This window comes from Condylura cristata, unplaced genomic scaffold, assembly GCF_000260355.1.
Source record: "Condylura cristata isolate star-nosed mole 26May11 unplaced genomic scaffold, ConCri1.0 scaffold00017, whole genome shotgun sequence".
Lineage (NCBI taxonomy): Eukaryota > Metazoa > Chordata > Mammalia > Eulipotyphla > Talpidae > Condylura > Condylura cristata.
The window spans coordinates 34,927,326-34,951,573 of record NW_004567118.1 but is presented as its reverse complement, the minus strand read 5'-3'; the positions used below and the strand labels follow the sequence as shown (position 1 = coordinate 34,951,573).

At 38.8% G+C, this 24,248-nt stretch overlaps 1 protein-coding gene across 1 annotated transcript; it reads right to left on the bottom strand.

Moving 5' to 3' along the window:
* Nucleotides 1-4,468: 4,468 nt before the first annotated feature.
* On the bottom strand, nucleotides 4,469-22,478 carry SLC6A4 (solute carrier family 6 (neurotransmitter transporter), member 4). The gene is made up of 13 exons (XM_004684821.2): nucleotides 22,028-22,478; nucleotides 20,539-20,673; nucleotides 19,896-20,115; nucleotides 18,819-18,957; nucleotides 18,165-18,299; nucleotides 17,755-17,858; nucleotides 16,563-16,690; nucleotides 15,083-15,195; nucleotides 14,262-14,393; nucleotides 13,197-13,296; nucleotides 11,190-11,290; nucleotides 8,357-8,524; nucleotides 4,469-4,729 (listed from the first exon to the last, which is right to left on the bottom strand). Exons 1-13 carry the CDS (start codon nucleotides 22,374-22,376, stop codon nucleotides 4,655-4,657), a joined length of 1,899 nt encoding a protein of 632 aa, XP_004684878.1. The 5' UTR covers nucleotides 22,377-22,478; the 3' UTR covers nucleotides 4,469-4,654.
* Between the last annotated feature and the right edge of the window lie 1,770 nt (nucleotides 22,479-24,248).

Here is a 24,248-nt window from a genome sequence, read left to right as displayed (position 1 = left end):
AACAAACAAAAATGTACTGGCTTAGTGAATATTAAAGGGCTAAATAGTATAAGTATAGTGGGTAAGTTAAGATAATGGAAGATCATGAATAACATAAAAAAATTTTCAACTTTGGTAGAGAATAGGATTCCTTTTTTAAGCTTGTTATAACTAGAACCATATATGGGAAAGCTTAATTTGACCCTTTCTACAAGATACAGTCTAGGAGGAAGAGAATGGAATTGTTTGGATAGCTCTTTTTGAGTTTTGTTTTTTCCTATTGAGGGTGTGGGTAGGGCATGAGAGGGGGAGGGTAGGCAGTGGTAATACTACCTGCCCTTTTTTTCATGACTTATTTTGGGTTTTTGTATATTCTAGGTAGGAATTTGTCTTTCTAAAGAGAACTTGGAAAGTTCAACATTTGCTTTTTTACTTTAATAGTTTTTAATGAACAGAATCTTTAATTTTGCTAAAACTCAAAATTTAAAATTAGTTCTTTAGCTAGATCTAGACACATTGAAAGTTTTCAGCATTCATTTAGTAGCTGCTGTATAGAAAAGTTCACATTTATAGAACATTTCTATTGCAGCAGAAAATTCTGGACAATATTCTTGTATGAAAGCATCATTGTCTGCTTTTCACCTTTAGATCTACCATGCATTGAGAGTGAATTTTCGTGTATGTATAGCAAGGATTACAATTGTTATCAGAGCCAGCAGTGAATGAAAATTTGTTCAAAATAAGGGTTGTCAGCCTGAGCAGGTAAGCTTATACACAGGGCGTTTTTCAAATACCAGATTTTCTTAAGAGATAACTCATTATTAGTACGTGAGAATAATCTTTGAATTTTTTCCAAAATAATTAGCAAATACTCTTGTAGAAGGTATTTTAACATTAAGATGGGGTAACTCCTTCCCCAAAATTTGGTTGAGCTGACATTTTTTTATAAATAGCTAGAAATAAATTAAGGGAATTCTTCAGTTACACAATTGAAGGACTGATAACCATCTATTCTCTTTCCTAAACAATTAGGTTCTTAGTTAAACGTATATTAATTTTTTTTAATGAGATAGTCCATCATGCTCACTATTTCTAAATTAGAATTGACCAGTGGAAAAAAATCTCTTTTAATTGCTTAAAAAAATAAATTTACATTGGTGGTAGAACAGCTTGACATGGGTTTTGTTGTGTGTTGGTAAGAATAATACCTCCTGAAATTTCAGTTAAAATACCATGAATCCTTTCAAAGATTTCCTTGAAAATATGAGTTGCTTTGAAACCAGTAACTAATGGAAACAGTAACTAATAGATTCCAGCTATGTGAAACAAAAGGACATGTATGATTACATCCTTAAATATGTTTTTCCATAGTGAATGCCAACCAAGCCAATGGTGAGTGATATTTCACTGTAGCAGAGGAAACAGAAGTTCACCTTTAGAAATGTTCAGATCACAAAAACTGCATTAAGAAATTAATTTGGTGACCAGGTTTGTCTTTTTTGCCTCTAAGGTAGTCATCTGAACTTCAAATATTGTTCTACCATTAAAATTTAGACAGTTAAACAAATGAGTGAAGAGGATGGTACTATAGATTTAGCTCTTTGAAATATTATTCTATGTAAACATGACAAATTTTAATAAATACTTATAGTGAAAGAAAAAACCAGAATGTTTGAAGTGGACAAGAAAGGCTTTCTGCAATATAAGGGATATTTCCTGTCTTAATGTATCTTTTTACATATTTGGACTTAAAAATTTCTTTCTCTAGCATGTTTCTCAAGCTAGCATGTTTCTCAAGCAAGCATTTTCTAAGTTCACTTCCTAGTCTTTTGTGTAACTCCTTGTATTTAAATGTATAAGCTCCATAGTGTCTTTAAAATTTAAACTTGTGATTATGACAATTTTGCTTAAAAGCAAAATTTTCAGGGTGTAATATGGAGGTTTTCAGGGTGTAATATGGAGTCTGAAAAACAACCTCTTTCCCACCCTGACCAAAAAGAAAAATGGGAGGGTGAAAAAAAAAAAAAAAGCTCTGATTACTGCTGTTGAATCATTCTGAAAAGTTCTGAGATTTTAAACTCCAAGTGTTAATTTGAGTAGAAAGGCATGCTAAATAAAGAATCTAGACTTGGATTGTATCTCTAAGTAGCCAATCACTGTCTAAGATATATGTAACAATAACCCAGTTAAACAATTGCACTCCATGGTGTTAAGCTTTGCTTTAACAGTAAACATCAATATGTAGCAGATAAAATATATCAGATGTCCTATTTATCAAAAATACTGATTTAAAGATTGGTGGTACTACATTGTTTCGTAAAAGAATGGCAAGGAAGTGACATCTTAAAGGATATCTTTTTACTTATTTTGAGGTTTCATTATTTGATTTGGGGGCTATTACTTTGACTTTGGGTTTGTCAGGATCGTTACATCCATCTACAGATGGATGGTTAGAACACAACTGAAATGACAAATTTTTGGTTTCTCACACGACAAAATGGAGTTAAGTTTTAAGTGGTTCGTAAATGTTAACAAAGGAGAGCAGTTATTTGAACTTCATTGCATTTATATATGGAAAACTTCCAATAAGTGAATTGTTTTCATTGTCTGTCTTGTGTCTTTCCTATTGGGTATTTCTGTCTGATAAAACTACACAAAAGTCAGACTAAAATAATTCAACAATTCAGTTCCTTTTTTTCTTTTTACTTTTATGTAAATGCTCACTTGATGTAAAATGTCTTTAAAGATTCTTTTAAAGTCCATGTTCCTACTCTTAAGTTTCCCTTTAAAATGTCCACAATAGAATTAATATCTAGGAGTCACATGTATGCAAACTGCAGCACAGAGATTTCTGAGTATGGTGAAGATTGTAAAGTTCAAAGTACCTATGTGATTCCCTTAACACCTGGCTTGGAAAAACAGTTGTGCTTTTTAAAAAAGCACATTTGGATGCCTGTGTGTGTGTGAATGTGGAGAAAGCATATCTGAGTATCTTTAGAAAGCAAATTCTTAAAATTTGAAGATACTGCTGAATATGCTTTTACTTTTATAACCTTTCTCCTTTCAGCATGCTAGAAAGTGTAGAGAAGTGGAAATACGATACAAGGAAGGAATGCAAGTGAAGATAATAAAGGTAGGTCAGTGAAGAGTTACTTTTCAGTTCGCTCACTTCTCACTAGCTAACATCTGCAAGGAAAATATTTTGCTGGGAAAAGCAAAGACTCATGGAAGGATATATGGGGAATACAGGAAGATGGTTGGGCAGAAGAAATTACTGGGAAAAGGAAGCCAGAAAAAAAAAGCCATAATTTGATAAAAGCAGGTCTCTGTTATATGGGTCTTTTTTAAGATCATTAGAATTAAATTTGACTTATTTTTAAAGGACTGACGGATACCATTAACTGAGTTTTATTTCCTTTAAGATTTGGTAAGGAAACATTACACTAAAAGCTAAATTTGCTTTTCTACCAATGCATCAGAGTCATGAGGTACTAAATGCCAAATTTCCTTGATCTGTACTAAGGACAATGGCAAATGAAAGGGTCACTCACTTAATCGACCCTTTTGCAGTCAACCTTGCATATACTCATTCTCGAAAATTATCCACAGGGCTCACAGTCATGACTACTAGGAAAGGTGAAAGGAGAGATTTTAAAAATTTAGGCTTTTGAAGGATAACCCAGAGTGTCCAATTAACTTTTAGATTGAGAATGACCTTGGTTGAGATCAGGATGCTTACACAGTGTAAGCAAGATTTATCCTCTTTTCAGTAAAGTAACTTGAACAGTTAATCATTTGAAGTAGCCAGAGCTTAAACCACATAGTGAACTGAACACCAAACAGGCTTTTGTCAATTTCTAAAGTAGACCAGATTTGCTTGTGTGACATCAGAATGATCAGAAGATGGCAATGAACTGTAGCAAATGCTAAAGACAGGCCCATGACAAAGTAGTGTCTCTGGATAAGGAGAAGATGGCAGTTAGACCCTTTAAATAATAACATGCATACACATTTGAGTAGGTGGAATTAAAGGAAATTCATATAGTTTGCACTGGACCCAAAATACTGACATAGATTTAAGGATACACTGAAATACCAATATACAGAGACACGTGATTACATGTACATGTCATTTTTCCATTTAGTTTCTTACATCGTTCCTGATTCCATAGTAGCACAGAGGGTAGAGGGTTCTAGTAGATTCCAGCTATAGAATTCTATGCTATTCAGAAAATATATGGCTAGCAAGAAGCATCCCTGTTTTCCCCTACATGATTTATGCATTCATGAACAATAAAACCTTTAGAAACATCAGATAACAATAGTAACAAGAAATCATACAGGAGACTCACAGACATGATTCTAAACCTAATACTAACTGATTATATGGTAGTTTTTCACACCTCCGTACACACCCTCATGCATCCAAAATTGGCTAGTTCAGTTATATCAGAGTCTAACATGGTAATATTGCCAACAGACTTCACAGAAAGTGGCTAGAGGCCGTAAGAGTCTGAGACCCATAGTCTTTTGGGACTGTATCTCTGAAGAAGGCCCTTCCATTTTCAAGCTTAGCTGGAAACTCATTCATTTAGAGGAGAAAAGGTGAGGAATGACTTTGTTGGAACTGGAGGAAGAGTATCTTGGGTAGACGTTTTCCTCCCATCGAAGAATTTTACACAGCACTCAAGCGGATGTCCCCACAGGGTATTTCTGTTGGTGTTTCTGGAGTAATACTTTTTATAATTCGCTGTTGGGGGAAAAATAAGGTGTTATAAATATTCTTGTAATTTAACATTGCAAAATATTTCAGCAACATTAAAGCAAAGTTTAAGTAGCATTTTAATGGTATTAGTAAATTGGAATAATTTCATTGAGTTTGCTTTAGAATGTTCTCTATTCTGAGATATGGATAAAAATGTTATATTCAGGAACTATAAACATCTGTAAACTAAATACAAAGTCATAATACTAATGGGAAAAATGATAAGACTTCAGTAGAACCTCCACTGGCCTATCACATGCCTTTTATGACCTGAGAAAATGCATCCATTTTTCTGGACAGAGTAGGCTTAATGCAGCCACACAGGACTTACGGAACAGAGCAAGTGATGGAGTTGAGTGCCATGAGCCACTGTAATGGTATGTTAGTGATTTAATGAGTCTCCCTATAAAGTGCTAGCTAGTTCAAACAAGGATATGAATTATCACATAATTTAATTTAGAAAGATTTGACTGTTTAAATCATCAGTGCTGAAGCAATCTTAATGTTTCCTCATAGGAAAAAGGGTGAGATTTTTTTTCTTTAGAAAACACTGAGGTACACAGAAAATTTAAGACCAACTGAAGTATGCTTGGACTTGAGTATGAAATAGCCCACCTTGTAAAACTTAGCTGACATGAAACAGCTAAGTGATGTGGAGAAGGAAAAAAATAACAGCCCTGCAGAGCCTTAGGAAAATCTTTATGAAGTTGCTTAGAAAAATATGGTGAAAAGTCTATGTATGGTTAAGTAAGCAAAATTGGATCTGAAAGCACCTATTTATTGATTTTAGGTGAAGCTCTGCTACTTGTTCTTTTTATTTTTGGTTGAAAAAGTATATAGTCCTATTCAGTCTTTGGTCTACAGTGACCATCCGCTATCTAGGCATGTCAAGTCATAGAAAACAAAATTTTGTAAATTATCATTTCCATAGATAATGTGTAATCTATAGTTGATTAAACAAAATTATGTCTTGCTAATTGGAAACTGGACAGAGGTCACTCAAACTTGGCTTCAGTGACACTCTAAGGTATGCAGAGAGAAAAAAGAGCACTGAAAGTGTTTGGTGTAGGCAAGGCCTGAAATGAATAGCACTGTAAAGTACAATGATGAATTTTGTGCCCTAAACTGCACACTTACCTGTTCTGCAGTTCTCTTAGCTACAGCATTCACCTTCATTTCCAACATTCCATTTGGTAGCATTCCAGTTGTTGAATCAGTATTACCCTCAAAATTAGCCAGACCTAGGCCTTCTGTAAACTTAGTAATCCAGGAAATAGATCACTGTTGATGCTTCCTTATTGGAGATCATCTTTCCAGTATTTTCGTGCAGGTTACTATGGAATCCTGCAGTTAAGAGTTCTAGGCTGCAGGTGTATATGATGTTCTCCAAATTACAGGTGAGCAAGTGGTGGCTTACTCTACAAGGGCCAGCCTTGTATATGGCTAGAGCCCAAAAGAATTAAGAAATTTACCTTTCTTTTAGTCCTTTTTTAAAAAATCATACCAACATTTCATACCTTTATCCCTTGTAGATAGAATCTTACAGATCATCAGGTCTGGTATTCAAAAAGAATTGTTCCTTTGGATGCTTGGCAAAAAATACAGCATGCTTTGTAAAGCCACTCAAATTAAAGAACATACATGAGCATGTGAAAGATTTTTTAGAAGTACTATAGTAAAGAAATCTTATCTGGCCTTAATACTAAACTCCAAAATTATTTGACCACATAACCTTGTCTACCAGCAATCACATTCTGATGTTACTGGAACCGGGAACTGCCATTCCTTAAAGCACACTTTGGAAGATGTTAATGCAGTCAGTGCACGCATTTTAAAGATGAGTAAACTAAGGCCTAGAGAAGGTGAGTGACTTGGCCATAGTTGAATAGGTCTTATCCCTTCTAGTTCTTGACTGTCTATATCATACTGTTTCCTGATAATCCCATCTTGTGACTTATGGCAAAGATGGCCCTATAATCAGCCGCCTACTACTAATGAATTTGAGCTCTATTATTTACATACCTTTGGGTGGCATTCCCTTGTGGCCAACAAGAGGAACTCGCAAGAAAGGTGACCATGACTTAAGTTACATTCAGTCACAAAAAACTTGACATTTATTAACCTAACTCCCAGTTCTTGGCCTTGACTTCTGAACTTGAATCAATAGAGCCGGTAAACCATCACAGTTGCCTTAAAGGACAACCTGAAGGAACACATTCAGTGTTTCTTGGTCTCAGCAATGGTGTCCAAAGCCCTTTGGGAGGCATAAGTTGTGATAAGACTGATTTGGGTATAGGAAGTTAGTAGCTCCTTACAGAGTTCTGCTCATTTAAGAATGGTACTCAGTTGTTCTAGGAGCTAATGTATAATTGCCTTAAGTTCTCTTGTATTTATTGTGAAATATTTTAGGGACATTGGTTTCATATTTTAGTTTTGCTTGTAAGAGCCCATTGAGTAGTCCACCCCAGCTCTCGGGTCACTATAGATTAAAGTTCCTTTTAGTTTCCCCAAATACCATTCTATCTTCAGGATTGTCCCCTATCAAAGCACCCAACTACAGACTTGGTAAGTGATCTCTTCAAGCTAATTTTACACAGTAACCTTACTGTGGCAAGAGATCAACTAGACAAGTGAAAACTCAGGCATTTTACACCCTGGTAATCTGAATTATATTATGGGAATCATGGTGGCCTAAACTAGTACTAAACCGCTCACTTTGACAGCACCAGATTAAAAAATGGCAAGTCATCTTTTCCTATCTCTAGTGCCAGGTTCTACATTACAAGCTATTACACCCAGAGGGCAAAAGAAAAGGTGCCCCTAAACCTGAAAAGATCATTTAACCAGAACTCTGAGATTGTATATTAAGTGACTGAATCAGAAGATCTGGATTCTGAGCCTCCCTGTGCTATGTATCCTTGTGTAAGTCACTGATGGAAGGAAGTTTTGAGCAGGATATTTCAACCTTTAGTATCTTTGCTAATAACTTCTGTTCATCTACTGATTGATAATAAAATGAGATGATCTATATGAAGATGTTTTGAAAAGTATGCAATCTTACAAATTATAAATTTCTGTTACTAAAACATAGCACATTATTCATTACTGAAATGAATCTTGCCACAATGACAAAAAAAATTGGCTTAAGCTAAAACCATGACATAATTACATCCTTTTTTATTTTTCAAAATAGCATTTGTCACACTGTTGTTAGAAAAATGATGATGGATATTTTCTACCATAATCTCCACTTAAATCAAAATTTGGGTATTGCTCCAGACATACAGATCTGATGTCCCTGCCCAGTGGCACACAGGAGGCTAATTATCAGATCAATTTAGAATACTATACACACCCCAAACTATGTGCTATGGTGCATCAAATATCCAGCTTCGGTTTTCAACACTGTATTTGAGGCCTATGTGAAATGCGTAAAGATGACAGTGGCAGCCATTGTAGGACTACACCATAGTATAAATATGTAAATATGTAAGGTTGAAAGCCTCTTGGTGAATTTTATATGGTCGTCTTGATCCTTTTTGAATAGAGCATAACAAGGGAAACTTCTTTCCCAGTACCAGCCTGAAAACATACCTCCATGCTAGCACATACCTCCTTAAATGTCCCTGGAGTTATGATCAGTCGGTAAGTTATGTATGTGGGGATGCAGATGAAAGACGAGGTTCCTATACAGTAACCCAGGACAATACTCCAGTGAGGATAATTATATTGGAAAAGTCGTAGCTGTGGTGGGCTCATCAAAAAACTGCAAATGATGAACTAAAACAGAAATTTCAAGAAACATTAAAAATCTTAATATTTGAGTAGATATTTAATACCATATCCCAAATTGAACTCAGACACATAGTGTCTTCTGTATCTGAGTTGGAACAATGAAACCACCATGTATGTATCTTGATTTTCCTACCTACCCTTATCTCTACCCCCTACGGTGGATGCCAAGGCCTCAGAACATTATTTAGGGAAGTTATAGTGTCCCCTTCAGGACAAAAGAGAAGAGATAGACATTCATTAGGAGTGGTTTGGTCCCGTAGAAGAAATAAATGAGATGACCTCTCCATGGTCTTTCCTAGTCCTAAGGATTCATACTTCTTTCTTTCTGCTTTATTTCCTCCTGCATTTCTTTGGCAATGATTGGTTTTGGTCAGATGGAAGACACTCTGGGCAGGATAGATAATAAGAGGTCTGGAGAGGACTCAGACCCCTGGATACCTCTGGATACATATTTCTTCACTCCCCTTTTTTTGAATTTTCTGCTTTCTGCATTAAGTTCCTTAGGTTGGGGAATCAACACGGACAATTCTACCTTGAGGCCTCCCAACAATGAATTACTGATTGCCAGCAGACCTTCCCAGTGAGAGAAATAGCAGGAAAAATAGCAGCACAATATACCTTTTACATGAAAATTTTGATCAAAAAAATTCATGGTGTGCTCCCAACATTCAGTTTATGAATTTTCTTATTTAAGTTTGGTTTCCAGAGAGAGCATAAATACCAGCTTTTGCCTAGTAACCACTGTGCCTTAATCATTATTGCTCTTGGTTTAATTTTATTATTTCATAGTCATAAAGAAGACAGTAATGTAAATTATTTATGCGGTTAAACATCTATTTATATCTATTTTTTTGTTTGTCTGCAGGTAATAAAATGGAAATTGTTAAGCACACATCCATTTTCTGAATAGTGTTATCCTAAGTCCAGGAGGAATCTTTTAAAATAGGAGCTGGGTCAATCAAAAATCTTTCTCTGAACTTACTCCCCTCACACCCAGACTTCCCTACTAAAGTAGTTTTGGATAAAAGAAAGGAAGGGTCTGGTTAGGAGCTATCCTGATTGTAATTCATCTCATTTTTATATCAGGTGTGGGAAATCCAACATAGCCCAGGATGGCCTCAAACTCCTATTGTGACCAGTAAATGTTAATTCACATGCCCCAGCTTCTTCTTGCTCATATGCAGTATTTTCCTCTTTTTCTAAGTTGACTTTAGTAAAATTTTATTTTTAGTAAACTATTCATTTACCTAAAGCAGACTTAATTAAGAAGCCCAGAGTAGGGGATATATTAAATAATCCCAGAAGAGAAAGACAAATTTGTCCTTTCTTAATAGAGCACTGGGGCATTTGCCTTTTGAGGAAATGAGTAAAGCAAATATCATAGGAATTACAAATAATGTGCCTGAACCCACCAAATCTGTACAGGAGTTTTGTAGGATATCATAATTCATCTGCTGTATACCAAGAATTGACCTAGTCAGCTAGAAGTTCACAGAAACAAAAATACAAAACTCCTGACCCCAGACTGGGCTAAAGCATGTGAGGCACTCATTTAAGGGGCACAGTAGTTAAAGGAATGCCAATATGTCAATAATCAAGATAAATAATACTTTATTTAGTGCTATATTTAAAAAAAGGTCTGACAGGCCCAGATTAGGGTGAGAAGACTGAGATAAAGCAGGTAAGTCCAGGGTCAGATCCTGTTTATTTAAAAAGTTGATAATTGGTTGATAGGGGATTTTATGCATTGATTTTTGTATTTAAAAATTAGTAAATACATTAAAAGTAACACATTTTAAAATATTAAAATAATTTTAGACCAGTGAGTTTCTTGGTGCCCTCTTAAATTGTATACCTGTGGTAAGTACCTCACCTGCTTTACCCAAGTGTCAGCCCTGGACATCATTCCCTCAGTGCCAGGATAACTAAAGTAAACAAACAAAAATGACTTCTGCCCTCAAGGAACTAATCCAATGTCTCTTCTTCCTTTGAAGAACAATGAGAAGATTTAAGTAGATTATCTAGCAGCACTGGTAATAACATAAATTAATAACCTATTTATGTCAGGACTTCTGCTTCTAGTAATGACAGACTAGGTAATTCAGACCAACTTTCCTACTGAAAACAACTAAATATTCTGGATTTAAAAATATATATGTTTTTAACTAAAAACACCAGTGAGCTGATAAGATAATTAAGAACTGCCAAACCAAGATCTAAGGAAATGATGGAGCTTGGAGCACTAAGCCCTGAGAATATTAGCTGCATAGGGCAAGAGTTGGCTTTGGTTTTGGAAATTTCTGGGGCTGAGGGGAAAGGAAGTCAAGGGGGAATTCTGGGATAGAGACACATGCAGCACTTCAGAGTCAAGAAAGAAAACATGTCGATCTGCTAAGTTGTGTCAAGAAATTACTTTCTCAAAGAAAGTCAAAACAATACAGACAATGTTGTTTTGAAAGAGGGGGGGAGCATAGTTGTATGCCAAAGCAGAGATGCCCTGAATAGGCCAGATGCTTCTAATAAACCACAATTGAATGTGGGCTAAGTATGTATGTATGTCACACACAAACACATTATACCTAACAAAATTTATTTTTATTAGTGTTTAAGGGTCAATATTAGAGTGAGAGGAAGTGAAATGATAACTCACCAGGAGAAACAGAGGGCTGATGGCTACCCAGCAGATCCTCCAAAACCATCCAGGGCTGAAGCCAAGCATTTCCTTTACATCACTGCAGAACTGAGTGATGCCTAAAATCATCCAAAAAGAGAAAGAAATTGAGGGGCAAGGCCTGTCTTTCTATTCATTAATTCTCAGAGAGATAGAAGCTCTGGAATTTGGGCTCGGGGGCACCATATTTTTCTCAAACTGGGATACTTTTCACAAAACTGCATTTTATAGCAAGCAATACTCTTTATATAGAGTGGGAGGGTTGGTGGACATTTGAGAAGAAACCTAGTGCTCCTTGTTGGTGCCCACACTGCCTTTGTAAGATCAGTATATATTTAATTTTATTGTTACTGTAGGAAAGAAAGTTGAATTTTATCTAAGTATGGAAAATCCACTAGACAGAGACTGACACTGGCCATGTATTGGAAACTTTCAAGAGAAAATTTTGCCTGCTCATGTCAGATTAAGAACAAGCTTCTAGAGCCCTCCCTGATAGCGCAGTGGGTTAAAGTGCAGCACTGTGAAGCTACCCACAGCTGCTTCAGCACAGATTCAATCCTTGGCCAGGGGGGTGACCCATGTGGAGCATCAGACCTCTCTTGTCCTATCCCCTGTTCCCCTCAGTAGTGTATTCCATCAACCTGCCTGTTCTGCTCCCTACTCTGGTGAATCCTCTCATCGCCACCACACGTCTGGCCTGTACCTCAGTTCTGTATGTATAAATAAATAAATCTTTAAAAAAAAATAAAAAAGGAACAAACTCCTAGAAAAGTAATTGAGAAATAGGGAATGTGAAGGAAGGGTGGTATTCGGTGTGTGTTTTCAAGAGCTCCCTGTAATATCCCAGGGAAATTCGCAAATTTTGAACTTTGTCCTCTGAGTTCTTGAGTAGGTAGAGAGGACCTCCTTAAAAATCAAACAGGCCCTCCCTGGTGGTACAGTGGGTTAAAAGCACAAGATGATCCCCAACCAGGGTCATCTGACCCACATGGCACAACATATCTCTCCTGACCCACCCGCTGCTCCTTCAGCAGTGTATTTCAGTAGATCTGCCTGTTCTGCTCCATGCTCTGTCTCTGGTGAATCCTCTCACCCCCGAAACCTCTGGCCTGTACCCAATTCGTGTATGCATAAGTAATAAATCTTTTCAAAAATTTAAAAAACCCACAAAACCAGGCTCCTAAGCAAAACAAAACAGGCCCATTTGTAACTCATCATATGGTTCCCCCTTCTTCATATCTGTAATGACAAACTATATTATCTTCATAGAAGTTAGAAAAATACATTTTCAGAATGAAGCTAACAATTCTTGACTTAAAGATGGTGGGAGATATATTTGAATCCTGGTCTTCTTCAATTGGTTGTATCTTCCCTATCCCTGCCCAAGAGCTATGGGACACCTGCCAGTGGGCACAGGTCAGCTCAGTCTATACTCCAGATGGTTTCATTCTTATCAGATTCCATCCCAAAATCAGAGGAGGTAGACTGGAGATTTTACCAGGACAGATAATCCAAATAGGAACATTACTCTAGAAAATAAGCTCCTAAACTCACTCCCGAGGCACTGGAGGGAGCATTTAACTTGTGAAATTTACATTTGGGAGCCACGCCTTTTAAGTAGTATATTGTATATGTTGTAATACATTCACTGTACACTAATTCTTTGTTTTCCCACCAATTCTTAGAGCCAATCTTATGCATCCACTGTGGATAAGCTCTGTGACCACTTAAGCCTGTTGCCATTAGGTAAACATTTAAACTCAGAAAAAAAACCCTTCCAAGAGCACAGTCAATCTATTACATGGAGTGTAGAAGAAATGATAACCTGTTCTGAAGAAAGCATTCAATTGAGATTATTTTACAGCTCCACCAGGCGGTGATATCTTGCCCACTACCCTGTCTTTCTTTGATGCAATCAGTCTTTCTGATCTGGTGACTATAGGTTGGTGTAAAAAGAATTTTGACTAACAGAATGAGGCATCTTACCATAGAACCAGTACACAGCAACTGCTTCTATGAGTGCAACAGTGAGCACAGCAGGCCCTGTGGCATATTCCTCCAGTAGCTTCACCACGTAGGCCCCTCCCTGGAAAGGAGATCATGAACCTGGTTAACAGAGTTCTCTGAGGCACTACCTGCTCCTTACTTTAGAGGCCTAAGAAACTGCTGTTGCTGCTGCTTTTTTTTTTTTTTTTTTTTTAGCCACTTAGGATGGTTCTGGAAAATTCTCACCTTACACTTAATGTAAGTATCCCAGAGCCTGTCTGATGGCCTTATCCCATCAGATGCCTCCTCTTGCTTCATAAAACACACTGTTTTGTTTCCCCCACTAAACTCTAAGAAACAAACTCTAAAGAACTTCTAGATTTATTTTCAGCTTTCCTCAACTTATCTAACACCTACTGTATGTTTTACCCAGAATCCTGGTCCCTAAAAGCTGAATCTGGAAGAGTCACAATTTTAGATGAATTGAGCATGTTGCTTGTGGTTTATGCTTCTGTCCTGACAGACTTACTGGGCAATGGCTTGAAGATGCATGTGTGCAAAATCTACCTTGAGTGGAGCAGACAAGCCCAGGATGCCTATGGATACCACCTGCTGCACATTTTACAATATTTGCCTCAGTACAAAACAAAACAACAAAAACAAAACTGAGAGTCTGACTTCTTCACCATTGTAAGTTCTCTGGAGGACACAAAGTGACATTACAAACATGAAGTGCCAGTATTCAGGTGTTCTGCACATCAAGACAACAATATTCCCATGAAAGCAATTAGTTTTTCTCAGATATTCTGCCAAGTCTGAAATCTAGTTGGATCTACTATAACATGCCCACAGACTTCATATATCAACAGAAGCTAACAGAAACATTTTTTATCCTTGATGACAGAACTTTTTAACAGCAGTGATAACCTGACAATCCCTTTTCCTTTATCCTCAAACCCAGGGCACAATGTATGATGGAAAGGAATAACTTCTTTTATTGTCATGTTCTTCTGTAGGGGAGATACCTTGAAGGAGACTGTCTCAGAGCTCTGGGTTGTTACTCACAAAAGTCAGAGTGATCAGGGATCCACAGAAGCAGGCGATGACTACACCAAGCACAAGCCATTCTCGGCGCTTGGACCAAACATGTGGAAATTCATCCAGCACAGCTGTGATGACACCCTCCAGTCCTGCAAACTGAGAGAGACAGTCATGTTGGAGCCTTTGGGACAAATCTGTTACCATCTAGGACAGTGAAGCAGGAGAAAGAAGACTACCAAGTGACCAAGTAAGATTATTGTGATCACTTGCTCATATTCATCAGTCCTCACAGGAAATATATTTCCCTCTTTTACACTGTCAGTGAAAATCCCTCACTAATACATCCCAGTAAGAAAATATGGCATATGGACAGGACTTCTTTATATTATACAAAATCTCTTGGGGAGACTTTGATTGTATCACAAAGGCCTGCTCAAAGCTGAGATTCATTCCATACTAACAAGCACAAGGTTATGAGCTGATTGCTGGAAAGCAGGGCTCTGAGACACCAGGGTTACCTTGCCCTGGCTTTTAGGTGCTGCCATCTGATCAAAGGGTGGTGCACAATAGTGAAATTTAACGTATGCTGACCTCCTGGCCTATATCAGGCACTTAACTTCATTATCCTGGTAATGACTCTCTAAGCACTAAGGGTGGTGAGTACCTTCATTGAGCAGTAAACTACGGAGGCTGGGGGAGCACGAGAAGCAGCCAACACCATCTGGATAGCCAGGATGGGAGGGCACAGTTTTAGTTTTCCCTCCTCATTTTTTTCCTCTACTTCCCCTTCCTCCCTTTCCTCTTCCTCTTTTTCCCCAGCTGGCTTTTCTTCCCCGTTCACTCACTGTACTGTCCAAGCCGAGTGTGATTAACATCAGGAAGAAGATGATGGCAAAGAATGTGGATGCTGGCATGTTGGCTATGGCTTCTGCATATGTGATGAATAGGAGGCTGGGGCCTACGATAGAATAGGAAATGAGTTGGTGGTCACTGAACCCTGTCTTACAAAGAGTTCTCAAAGGAAGACTCAATCATATCAATTACAATTCTCATAACAAGACTTTCCATGTTAGTCAGGTTTTGATATGTAGTAAATGGCTCCTCACCCTCCACCCCATATTACACGGCCATCCAGACATCTTGGGAGGCTGTGAGTATGTAGTATCCAGTATTTACCCTCAACCAGTGTGGAGAATGGAAACAAACTCAAGACAAACTTAGCAAAACTGCATACAAGAATAAGAGTATCCACTATACAAGTGCTTTATTCCAGGACTGATAACTTTAAGGTCTCATGGAACTTAATCCTTTGTCTTTAGCTCCAGAATAGTAGGAAATACTAAATTTATTTCCAAAGAATCAGATTTTTTTGGGTGGGAAAAAACTCCCACTGCTTTGAAGTGCCTTTTGATAATGTGAGGAACAACAATTCAGCCTCTCAGGGCCTGGCTAGGGTTACACTAGCTTGGAATGCAGCAGTAGTCAAAGGACAGTATCAGGCTAAAGACACAAGTGTGTTAGCAAGAAGGCCCCAGGACTCCACACACAAATCCTTTTATTAACATCTGTTGCTCTTTTTCCATGAAACCTCAAAGAACAGTAGAATGGCTGTGTCACCTACATTTTATTTTCTACCTTACTATGGACCCGCACAAGACCCAAACCCACTAATTTTTTTTTTCAGATTTTTAAAAAATAACATAATAGCTTATTTTTACATCATTTTGTGCCTTTTCCATCTCAGTTGTAATCCCCAGGGGCTTCCCATCACCAGATCACCCATGTGCCATCACCATAGTCTAGTGCACTTCCCTCCCCCACCCCACCCCCCATTTTTTATTTCATTCCTAATTCCACCCCCATAAAATGTCTCTGGTATATAGTTGTTCATTACTATTATTATTTTCTTGCCTGGTGCTTTCTACTCCTGCTATAAGTGAAAAGGTATTTTTCCTTTTCCTTCTGGCTTTTTACTAAGCATGATCTTTCCCATCTCCATCCATGTTGCTGCAAAAGGCATGTGTTTATTTATTTTTTTTTTTTTGGCCAAACTCACTAATTTTAAAGCCATCACCCAAGTCACATTTTTAAGCCCATAGTATACCAAGACCATAGTACTGGGTACCAAGGAAACTGCCTCCTCTACAGCAAGTCCTAAATGTTTAGAATAGGTTGAAATATCTAAGGCAATACATTTCTTTCAAAACTGGAAATTTTTAAAGAGATACTTAGAACTAATTCAGAAGTTAGACATTTATAAAGAACCAAAGAACAGCAAAGCAATTTAGTGGGAACAAGGTATCTAAAGAGAACCTGAGGTCCTACCTGCATCTTTAGCTACCTCAGACACATCTTCATTCCTCATCTCAGCCATATACCCAAGCACCGTGAAAATGACAAATCCTGAAACGAAGCTTGTCATGCAGTTCACCACACTGGTCACCAGCGCATCTCTGGAGCAGAAAACCCAGGGAGATTGAGACATCTCTGAGGTCAGAATCTAAGAAGCATCTATCTCTAAATGTGGCAAGGGTGAGCAGGTTGAACTCAGAGAGATTTCAGCCCTATCATGGTGTCCTCTCCCCTTCTACTACTCCTGGAAGCTTAGGTTGACTGTATCAAGCTTGAAGTACAAGCTGTAGTAACCACCATGCATGGCATCATGAGAACAGTAGTCAGGAATTGTTTTAAAGAGATGGTGGTGTTTCCAAGCAACATATCACAGACCTCTCGATTTCAAACAAAGTAGTTTTGAAGCAGGATCTGGGTTGGAGTGGGGGCCAGGAGGGCATCTTGGACTCACACTTGTGAAGTCCACAGGTTTAAACTTTTGACATATGCAAATGGTATTCCAAGACCACCACAGAGATACCACATTACCTTTTAAAAGAAGACCTTACCCTGTAACTTCTGGTTGGAGTCCCAAATGAAAGGCTACATTACTTAGTTTAAAAAAAAAATACAATCTTATGAATAGCACAATTAGATTGCTAGAAATTGCCATCAGTGGCAAACATTAAAGCAAAAGTTAACTCTAAAGATGAGTGATATTTATATCATAGTTGGCAAAACATAATTTGTACAATTTTAGTTCATCCAAATTTCTTTTTTGGGAGGGGATTTCATAGCCAAAGGCTGAGAAGTGATCATCAAAATTTCTGAAATAAGATTTTGCCACAAAAATAATGACATTTTTGTGTTGTCTAAATAGTTCAATCAGTGTGTGTATATGCAAATAAGCACGTTTTAATTTTATTATGTACACTAACAAGTCAGATATAAACATTTAATGTATGTTGCAATTTTTGTAAACCTGCTTTGGAAATTTTTTTTTGGTTTTTGGTTTTTGGTTTTGTATTTAGAGACTTACAGGTGTGACTGGGCTATTCTTAGCTGGGCTGGGTATGGGTGAATGGTCAGGGTCTGTGTCTACCATGACCTGAGCTGATCAAATTAGAGGCCATTCATTTAACTTCACCCCACTTGAGACTTGCTTTAGGGGGCCCCAGATACTCACTGGTAACAATTGTTATTGAATTTGTTGTAGCTAGCAAAAGCCAGCAGGACTCCAAAACCAGGACCAAGAGAGAAGAAGATCTGAGCAGCAGCATCTACCCACACCTGGAAGGGAGGTAAAGGATGAGGGCTGACACGGGTAACAGCAAGGCCAGTGCCCTAGGCCTTTATGTGACTATGTGAAGAGATGAAAAACTCTTATTTATCAAATGCAACAAATGTGATTTTTCTGCCTGTCATTTTGGCATGAACCAATCCAGTAGCTTCAATTGTTTTTTTCATGCTTATACTTCTGGTTATTAATGTAGACTTAGACGTTGAAGTCAAATTTCATTTGTCCCTGCTGTTTTATTTGGAAGACCAGTTTCAGTGACAAGGTAATAGATGTACATGTTTTCCACATTATCTTACCCCTGTCTCCAGAAGTTTTTGCCAGTTGGGTTTCAAATAGAAGAGAACACCCCTCCAGGCTCCAGGCAGAGTAGCACCTCTCACCAGCAAGATAGACAGGACGATGTAAGGGAAGGTGGCTGTCACCCATACCACCTATAAGGAAGGGGAGTAGAAAGAGGTTACTGCTTTGTGGATATTGTATCTTTTATTCTTGAAGACCTCAAGAAAGGAGGTCTACCTCTTTAATTCTCATAATTTTAGGGGGCAGTATGGTAATGGTAGAAAGATTAGAACTTGTAGAATCAGACAGGGATCTGACTCACTGCTTGCCAGTACTATTGCTCTGCATAGTCTCTAGCAGGAGACTATGGCGTAGCTGGATATATAAAATACTGAACATGGTCTATGATGGTATTTCAACAAAATATTGTCATTATTATTGTCATACTACCAGTAAATTAAAAGAATTTTGGGGAAAAATCTTATAATGGTTCTTGGGACTGTCCCATTTCTAGAATTTTCTAACAGATTTTGTAAAGAGAGACTGGCCAACATGGAATATCTTTGGGAAAATATTTCTCTGTCCATGGCTGTCTAGCTTGCTGGGTTCTAAATTTGAGATCTCTGGGGTCCGTCCTTTGCAGGCCTCAATCAGCAGCCAGTCCTCCTCACCTTTCCAGATGTTTTGACACCTTTCCAGATGCTGAAGTAGATAATAGTAAAGATCAGCATGATGCAGAGGGCAAGCTGCCAGCTAATGCCCCCCAGGTCCTGAAGCCCTTTAGATCGGTGGATTTGCAGGACATGACGCCTGGAGTAAAAGAGAAAGGCCTATGAAATGGACTGAATAGTAATCTGAGTATGCAGTATATGATACTTCTCAGAGGATGCCAAGGGGAAAAGTGGGCACTGCATTCTTTTTTTTTTTTTTTTTGGTTGCTAAGTAATATTCCATTGTATATATGTACCACATCTTTTTAATCCAGTCATCTATTTTTGGGCATTTGGGCTGCTTCCATGTTTTTCCAATTGTAAATAAAGCAGCAATAAACATGGGGGTACAGGTATCTTTTTCAATCAGGGACACTGCATTCTTAAGGGCCAAGTGGTCACTGAGTCTTGGGAAGAGCTGAGATTGGCTCTGCCCATCCTAAAGGATCCAGTAACACATTCAGGTGGCTTTGGGATACATAAGAATTTATATGTGGTAATGGGCCCCTTCTTTACCTGGCAATAGTTCTCTCTGAGCTGCCATGATCTGAAATTCTAGCATTAAAGAATACTACCACTCAGAGCATCTTCTTCCAAAGTGTAGATCCCATTTACATAGTGGACTCTTGACACCACAAATCACTTGAATAGTTTCAGACTATTGAAGTACTGGGATTCTTTGTGTCCATGACAATTAGTTACAAAGGCCCCAAAAGAAGGGTAATTTTGACTCTAGGAAATAATTTTGGAATATGAGGGTAGTGGTAGGCCTGGGGCAAACTGGCATAGCACATCAGAAAGGAGGCCAGCACAGAAAAGCCAGATTGTCAGAGGTCTTGGGATAGAATCTCCCAACTCCAAATCTAGCATGGAGCTGGCCCTGCCACTCATCACTCACATTTACACCCCCCCCCATTTCTGATGGCTTATTGCTTAGAAATCTGTCAAGAGACTCTCTGCTGCTTCTCTCCTAAGAAGTCAAACCCCAGGGGTGTGGACTGCCCCGAACAGGCCACCCCTTCACTTATATGCACTTACGTGTAAAATTCTTCAGCAGGGGATGTGGAGTGGAGTGTCCAAGTGATGTTGTCCTCAGAGAAGTAGTTGGTACAGTTGCCAGTGTTCCAGGAGTTCTTGCAGCTGGTCCAGGGCAGCTGGTCCGTGAAGGAGGAGATGAGGTAGTAGAGTGCCCAGGCCATGATGGTATTGTAGTAGGAGGCAATATAAAAGGCGATGATGCAGATGGCATAACCAATTCCTGGGAGAGAAAGGGTAAAGTAAGGCCAAGTTTAAAGGGCAAACCAGCAGTGAGAGATGGACACCAGGGCAGTAGAGGGCACTACAGCCCAGGTGAGGAGTAAAGGTGGGTGCTGCTACTCATGTCATTCCCAAAAGATAGTGGGAGAGTAGCAATGTGATAAAGTATACGTATTTGCAAGGTTACATTTTAGACAACATGTGCTTGTTGATTCTTCAGTTTTCTTCTTATTTATTGTAGTTTACTTCTAATTGCCATTTATTATTTCCCTTTAACGATTTCATACCATTTGAACAGTCAAAATCTTAATTATTCAAGTTACCGCCCAGGGCCTATCTGAATCCAGAGGAAGGCCCCCCAGATCCCACTCATTGTAAATCACTACTTCCTTGAAGGACCTACTTACCCAAACCTTTCAGTTACCTTTGAAAATTGGACAGAGTTTGCTCCATATTGAAATGCATCCATTTCGGTGGTACTGGCCTAGCACAAGCTCCATGTAGAAGAGTGGGATCCCTCCAAAAATGGCCATGATGGTGTAAGGGAGGAGGAATGCCCCTGAAGCAGATAAAAGACAATTTCAGTCCTTGCCACATCTGCCTGTTCAGGACACCAGGAATCACACCAAGAACCATCTGATACTTGAATGTCACAGGGCCATCCTGTGCTGAAGGACGTCACACTGTGCTCCCTTGATCTTAGAGCTTTGTCACTAGTGGTAGCCAGAGAGCCATAGTGAAAGCAAGGTTATAGAAGGCAGAGAGTAAGCAGAAAGAAAACTGGGCTTGTGAGTTATAAGGACAGACACTTGTAAATCCTTGAAGGATTCTCTGTGTCTCATTTCTTTTCCTATAAAATAACAGGATCGAAGAGAGCTAAGGTTCCTAAGCCCAAACAGGCATTATAATCTCTGCTGAGATTTAAAAAAAAAAACAAAAAATAAAACAAAAAACTCACCCAGACCTCCTACAGCAGAAGCTCCAGGTATAGTTATAAACAAAAAAAATTTCAAGCTCTCCTGGTGATTCTAATGCAACCAGTGCATAGATCAGCATTTGAGACATGTGGAACAGATCTCCTATGACAATCTGTGAGTCATGAATTAGCATCTTTGGACATCTGTATTATCCCTGGTTCTAGACACTTAATTATTTTATATCTGACTATTTCCCAAAATTTCACTAAGCCAGAATCCTCCCTTGCAAGCCACCTTTGTAGTCATGGCTGAAAAAGGTAGCTAGTTACAGAATGAGAAAGCATAGCTCACTGGAGATGCTGGAGTCTCCTAGCTCTTGTGACTAAGGCTGAGTATAGGAATGTATAGTTGGGCACTATTCACTTGTAGCCTGAGTTTTAGCCCAAAAGGTGCACCAGCTGTGATTTTCACTGGTAATTTTCCCTCCCATGAAGTTCAAACCTCCCTTTGAATAGACACACAAAGTCAGTGCAATTAGAAAGATCCCACCTAACTTGGAATCATGCTGGGTAAATTTCGCTCAAGAATAAAAACCCTGTTGTGTTTTCATGGTGCATTTTCCCAAAAAGGTTTGCTTGATTGTCTTTATAGTAGGGGAAATTTCACCTTTGACCCGGCACCTTTTATGCAGCTCAGGCTAAAGGTGAGTTCTCCTTAGCTGTAGATAAGGTGATTGCAACTTCTGCTCCTCCCAAGCAGGAGTTCTGGGCTTCACTGCCACACCCCGCCACCTTCCTGAAACCTCCTCAACCCTCATATTCCTCTCTAAACCCCCCACACCAACTGCCTTTGCAGTTGCATGGAGTAGAGTCTTTAAATGATGTAGCAAATCCAGGCAATTCTGTGTCAGATCAAGACTTATCCCCCTAGGCTCCCAAGAGAATCTAGAGACCACCCCGGAGTCAGGAGTCAGACCTCAAGGTCCTTGATACTGACCCCCTCCATTCTGATAACATATGTAGGGAAAGCGCCAGATGTTGCCCAGGTCCACAGCATAGCCAATGACTGAGAGGAGGAAATCCACCTTCTTGCCCCAGGTCTCCCGTTCCCGTTCCCCTTGAAGAAAATCAGCCACTAGGGCAGTGGTGACAGCCGGTGTGGAGTGCTGAGTATCATCTCCTGCACTGGGGCTTGGAACCCCTGAGTATCCATTGGAGATGTGGCCAGACTCTGCCTTATCCCCAGAGTCAGAGACACCCTTCTGTAGAACTCCATTTTCATGACAATCTTCTCCAGCTTTATACACTGCCAGCTCCTTTTGGGAATTTAGGGGCATGGTCTCCATTCTGCTGGCTAAGAGATAATACTGATGCCCATCTGTAGAAGAACTGAATTCTTGGTACTTGGTTCTATGACCCTCCTCAGTTTTAAATCAATGGGATTGAGAGTTCTGTTGGAAAAGCACATAAAGAAAGAATATAAGTAGGCACTTTTTTTTGCCTTTGATATTGATTCATCATACATTTTAAAATACATTGGTTAATAAATGCACCTATTAAATATGAGCCATCCTATTTGCTCTCTGAGTTAATAAAATCAACTACATTTTGAACCTATACAAGGTATCAAATTACAAATAATGTGCAATAGAAATAACAAGACAAACAACAACAAAAAGCAAAAATCACTAAGGTTTTATACAGGGTCTACTTAAGAGCAAAGTATACTTCAAGGCATTGGAATTTCCCCCTGAAACTTATTAGTAACTCAGAAGAACCTAAGAGGACTTGCTTGGATAAAGCTTCAAAAAGCACTTACTTTGTCCTAGATGTTGTGCTAGGAAAACAGTGACAAAGTAGTACTTTCGCTTACAAGTACGTAACAACAGTCCTCTCCATCACTGAAGCTGAATGCTCGAAGTATATTTTATATAAACAATAGCTATGACCTAATAAAGGAAAGAGCCAAGGATAGCAGTGAAAGGCCACTCTTTGTGAGGCACCCCCTAGCTCCTGAGTTGTGAACTTTTTCATTTTCCTTGTATCTTAAGAACCTTTGGACAGATTGCAGCTGCTTCTGGCTTTGTCAGCTTCATCCATGCTTTGCCTTTTTTTTTGCTCCTGTTGTGCCTTCTGCAATTTCAACTGGTCTTAAATAGTTCTCTTGCTCACCATTCATTCATTCATGCCCTTCCCAGCCACTCCTGTGGCTAGCCAGCTCCTTCTTTTCCAAAAATGGACAAACAGGGTCACCTCTCATCCTCACCAGAAGAGCCAAGGAGAAGAGCACAGAGGTTACAGATGCTGGTGTGGCTGTTTTCTGTTCCCACACCTCACAGTGGGGAGGGCTGGGCTGGGCCTGGGTATTTTCAGATCACTGCCGTGGTTCGGGGTACAGGGAAGTCCGCTTGGCTCATTCTTGACTAGATCCAGGTTTGAGGTGTCAAACAGGTAGAAATCCAAGCCTGTCTGAACTTTAAACTATGGCCTGTTATCAAGTTATAAAACAAAACCTCCCAGCTAATATCACTTCTTCTGGAATTCAACTTTTCAAACTCTTGAAAGAATTTGGGTGTTGAGACATGTTTCTGTTTGGCTGGTATTACATTATACCTGTTGGAGAAGAGTTGTCTACAGGTGGCTTGCTATCACTATTCATAATTGAAAAGATCAGACACCCTCCAAATTCAATAGTCAGAGTATAGATGAGAACTGGGGGCTATAAAAATGGCAATGTGTCTTTCCAGCCTACAAGGGACTTTCAATGGCTATAAATTAATTGCCTGCACATGGAAATGTTAATACAAAAATGTAGTGAGTGAAAAATTAGAACACAAAATAGTAGATTCACATTGATACCCAAGTACATTAACTATCAGCAAGGATTAGACATGAACACCAGGGAATGCAAGTAATTAGAGTTTTGTATTTGTTATTTTTTCCCCCACCAGATAGAAAATAAAATTTTTAAAAGAATTGATTATTTCCAGAAATCCCTACAGCAATGAGAATAGAAACAGCTCCATAGAGCTAGTGTATGTGTCTGGAGATGGGTAGATGTTCTTGGTTCTACTCTATGAGGGCCTAATCCCCAACCCTACCTGAAACTCAAGGATGCAAATACCTCTCATAGAGGAGTACAAGTTTCTGGCAAAGAATGATCTAGATAAAATACCATTCTATTCCTCTTGATGTTGCTTTCCAGACCCTCATTGTGC

Coding starts and splice junctions, on each gene's coding strand:
- SLC6A4 (XM_004684821.2), bottom strand. CDS start 22,376: ATGGAGACCATGCCCCTAAATTCCCAAAAGGAGCTGGCAGTGTATAAA. Junction 17,859..18,164: donor AAAAACTTCTGGAGACAGGG/GTAAGATAATGT, acceptor CCTCCCTTCCAG/GTGTGGGTAGATGCTGCTGC. Junction 16,691..17,754: donor TTCAATAACAATTGTTACCA/GTGAGTATCTGG, acceptor TTTCTGCTCCAG/AGATGCGCTGGTGACCAGTG.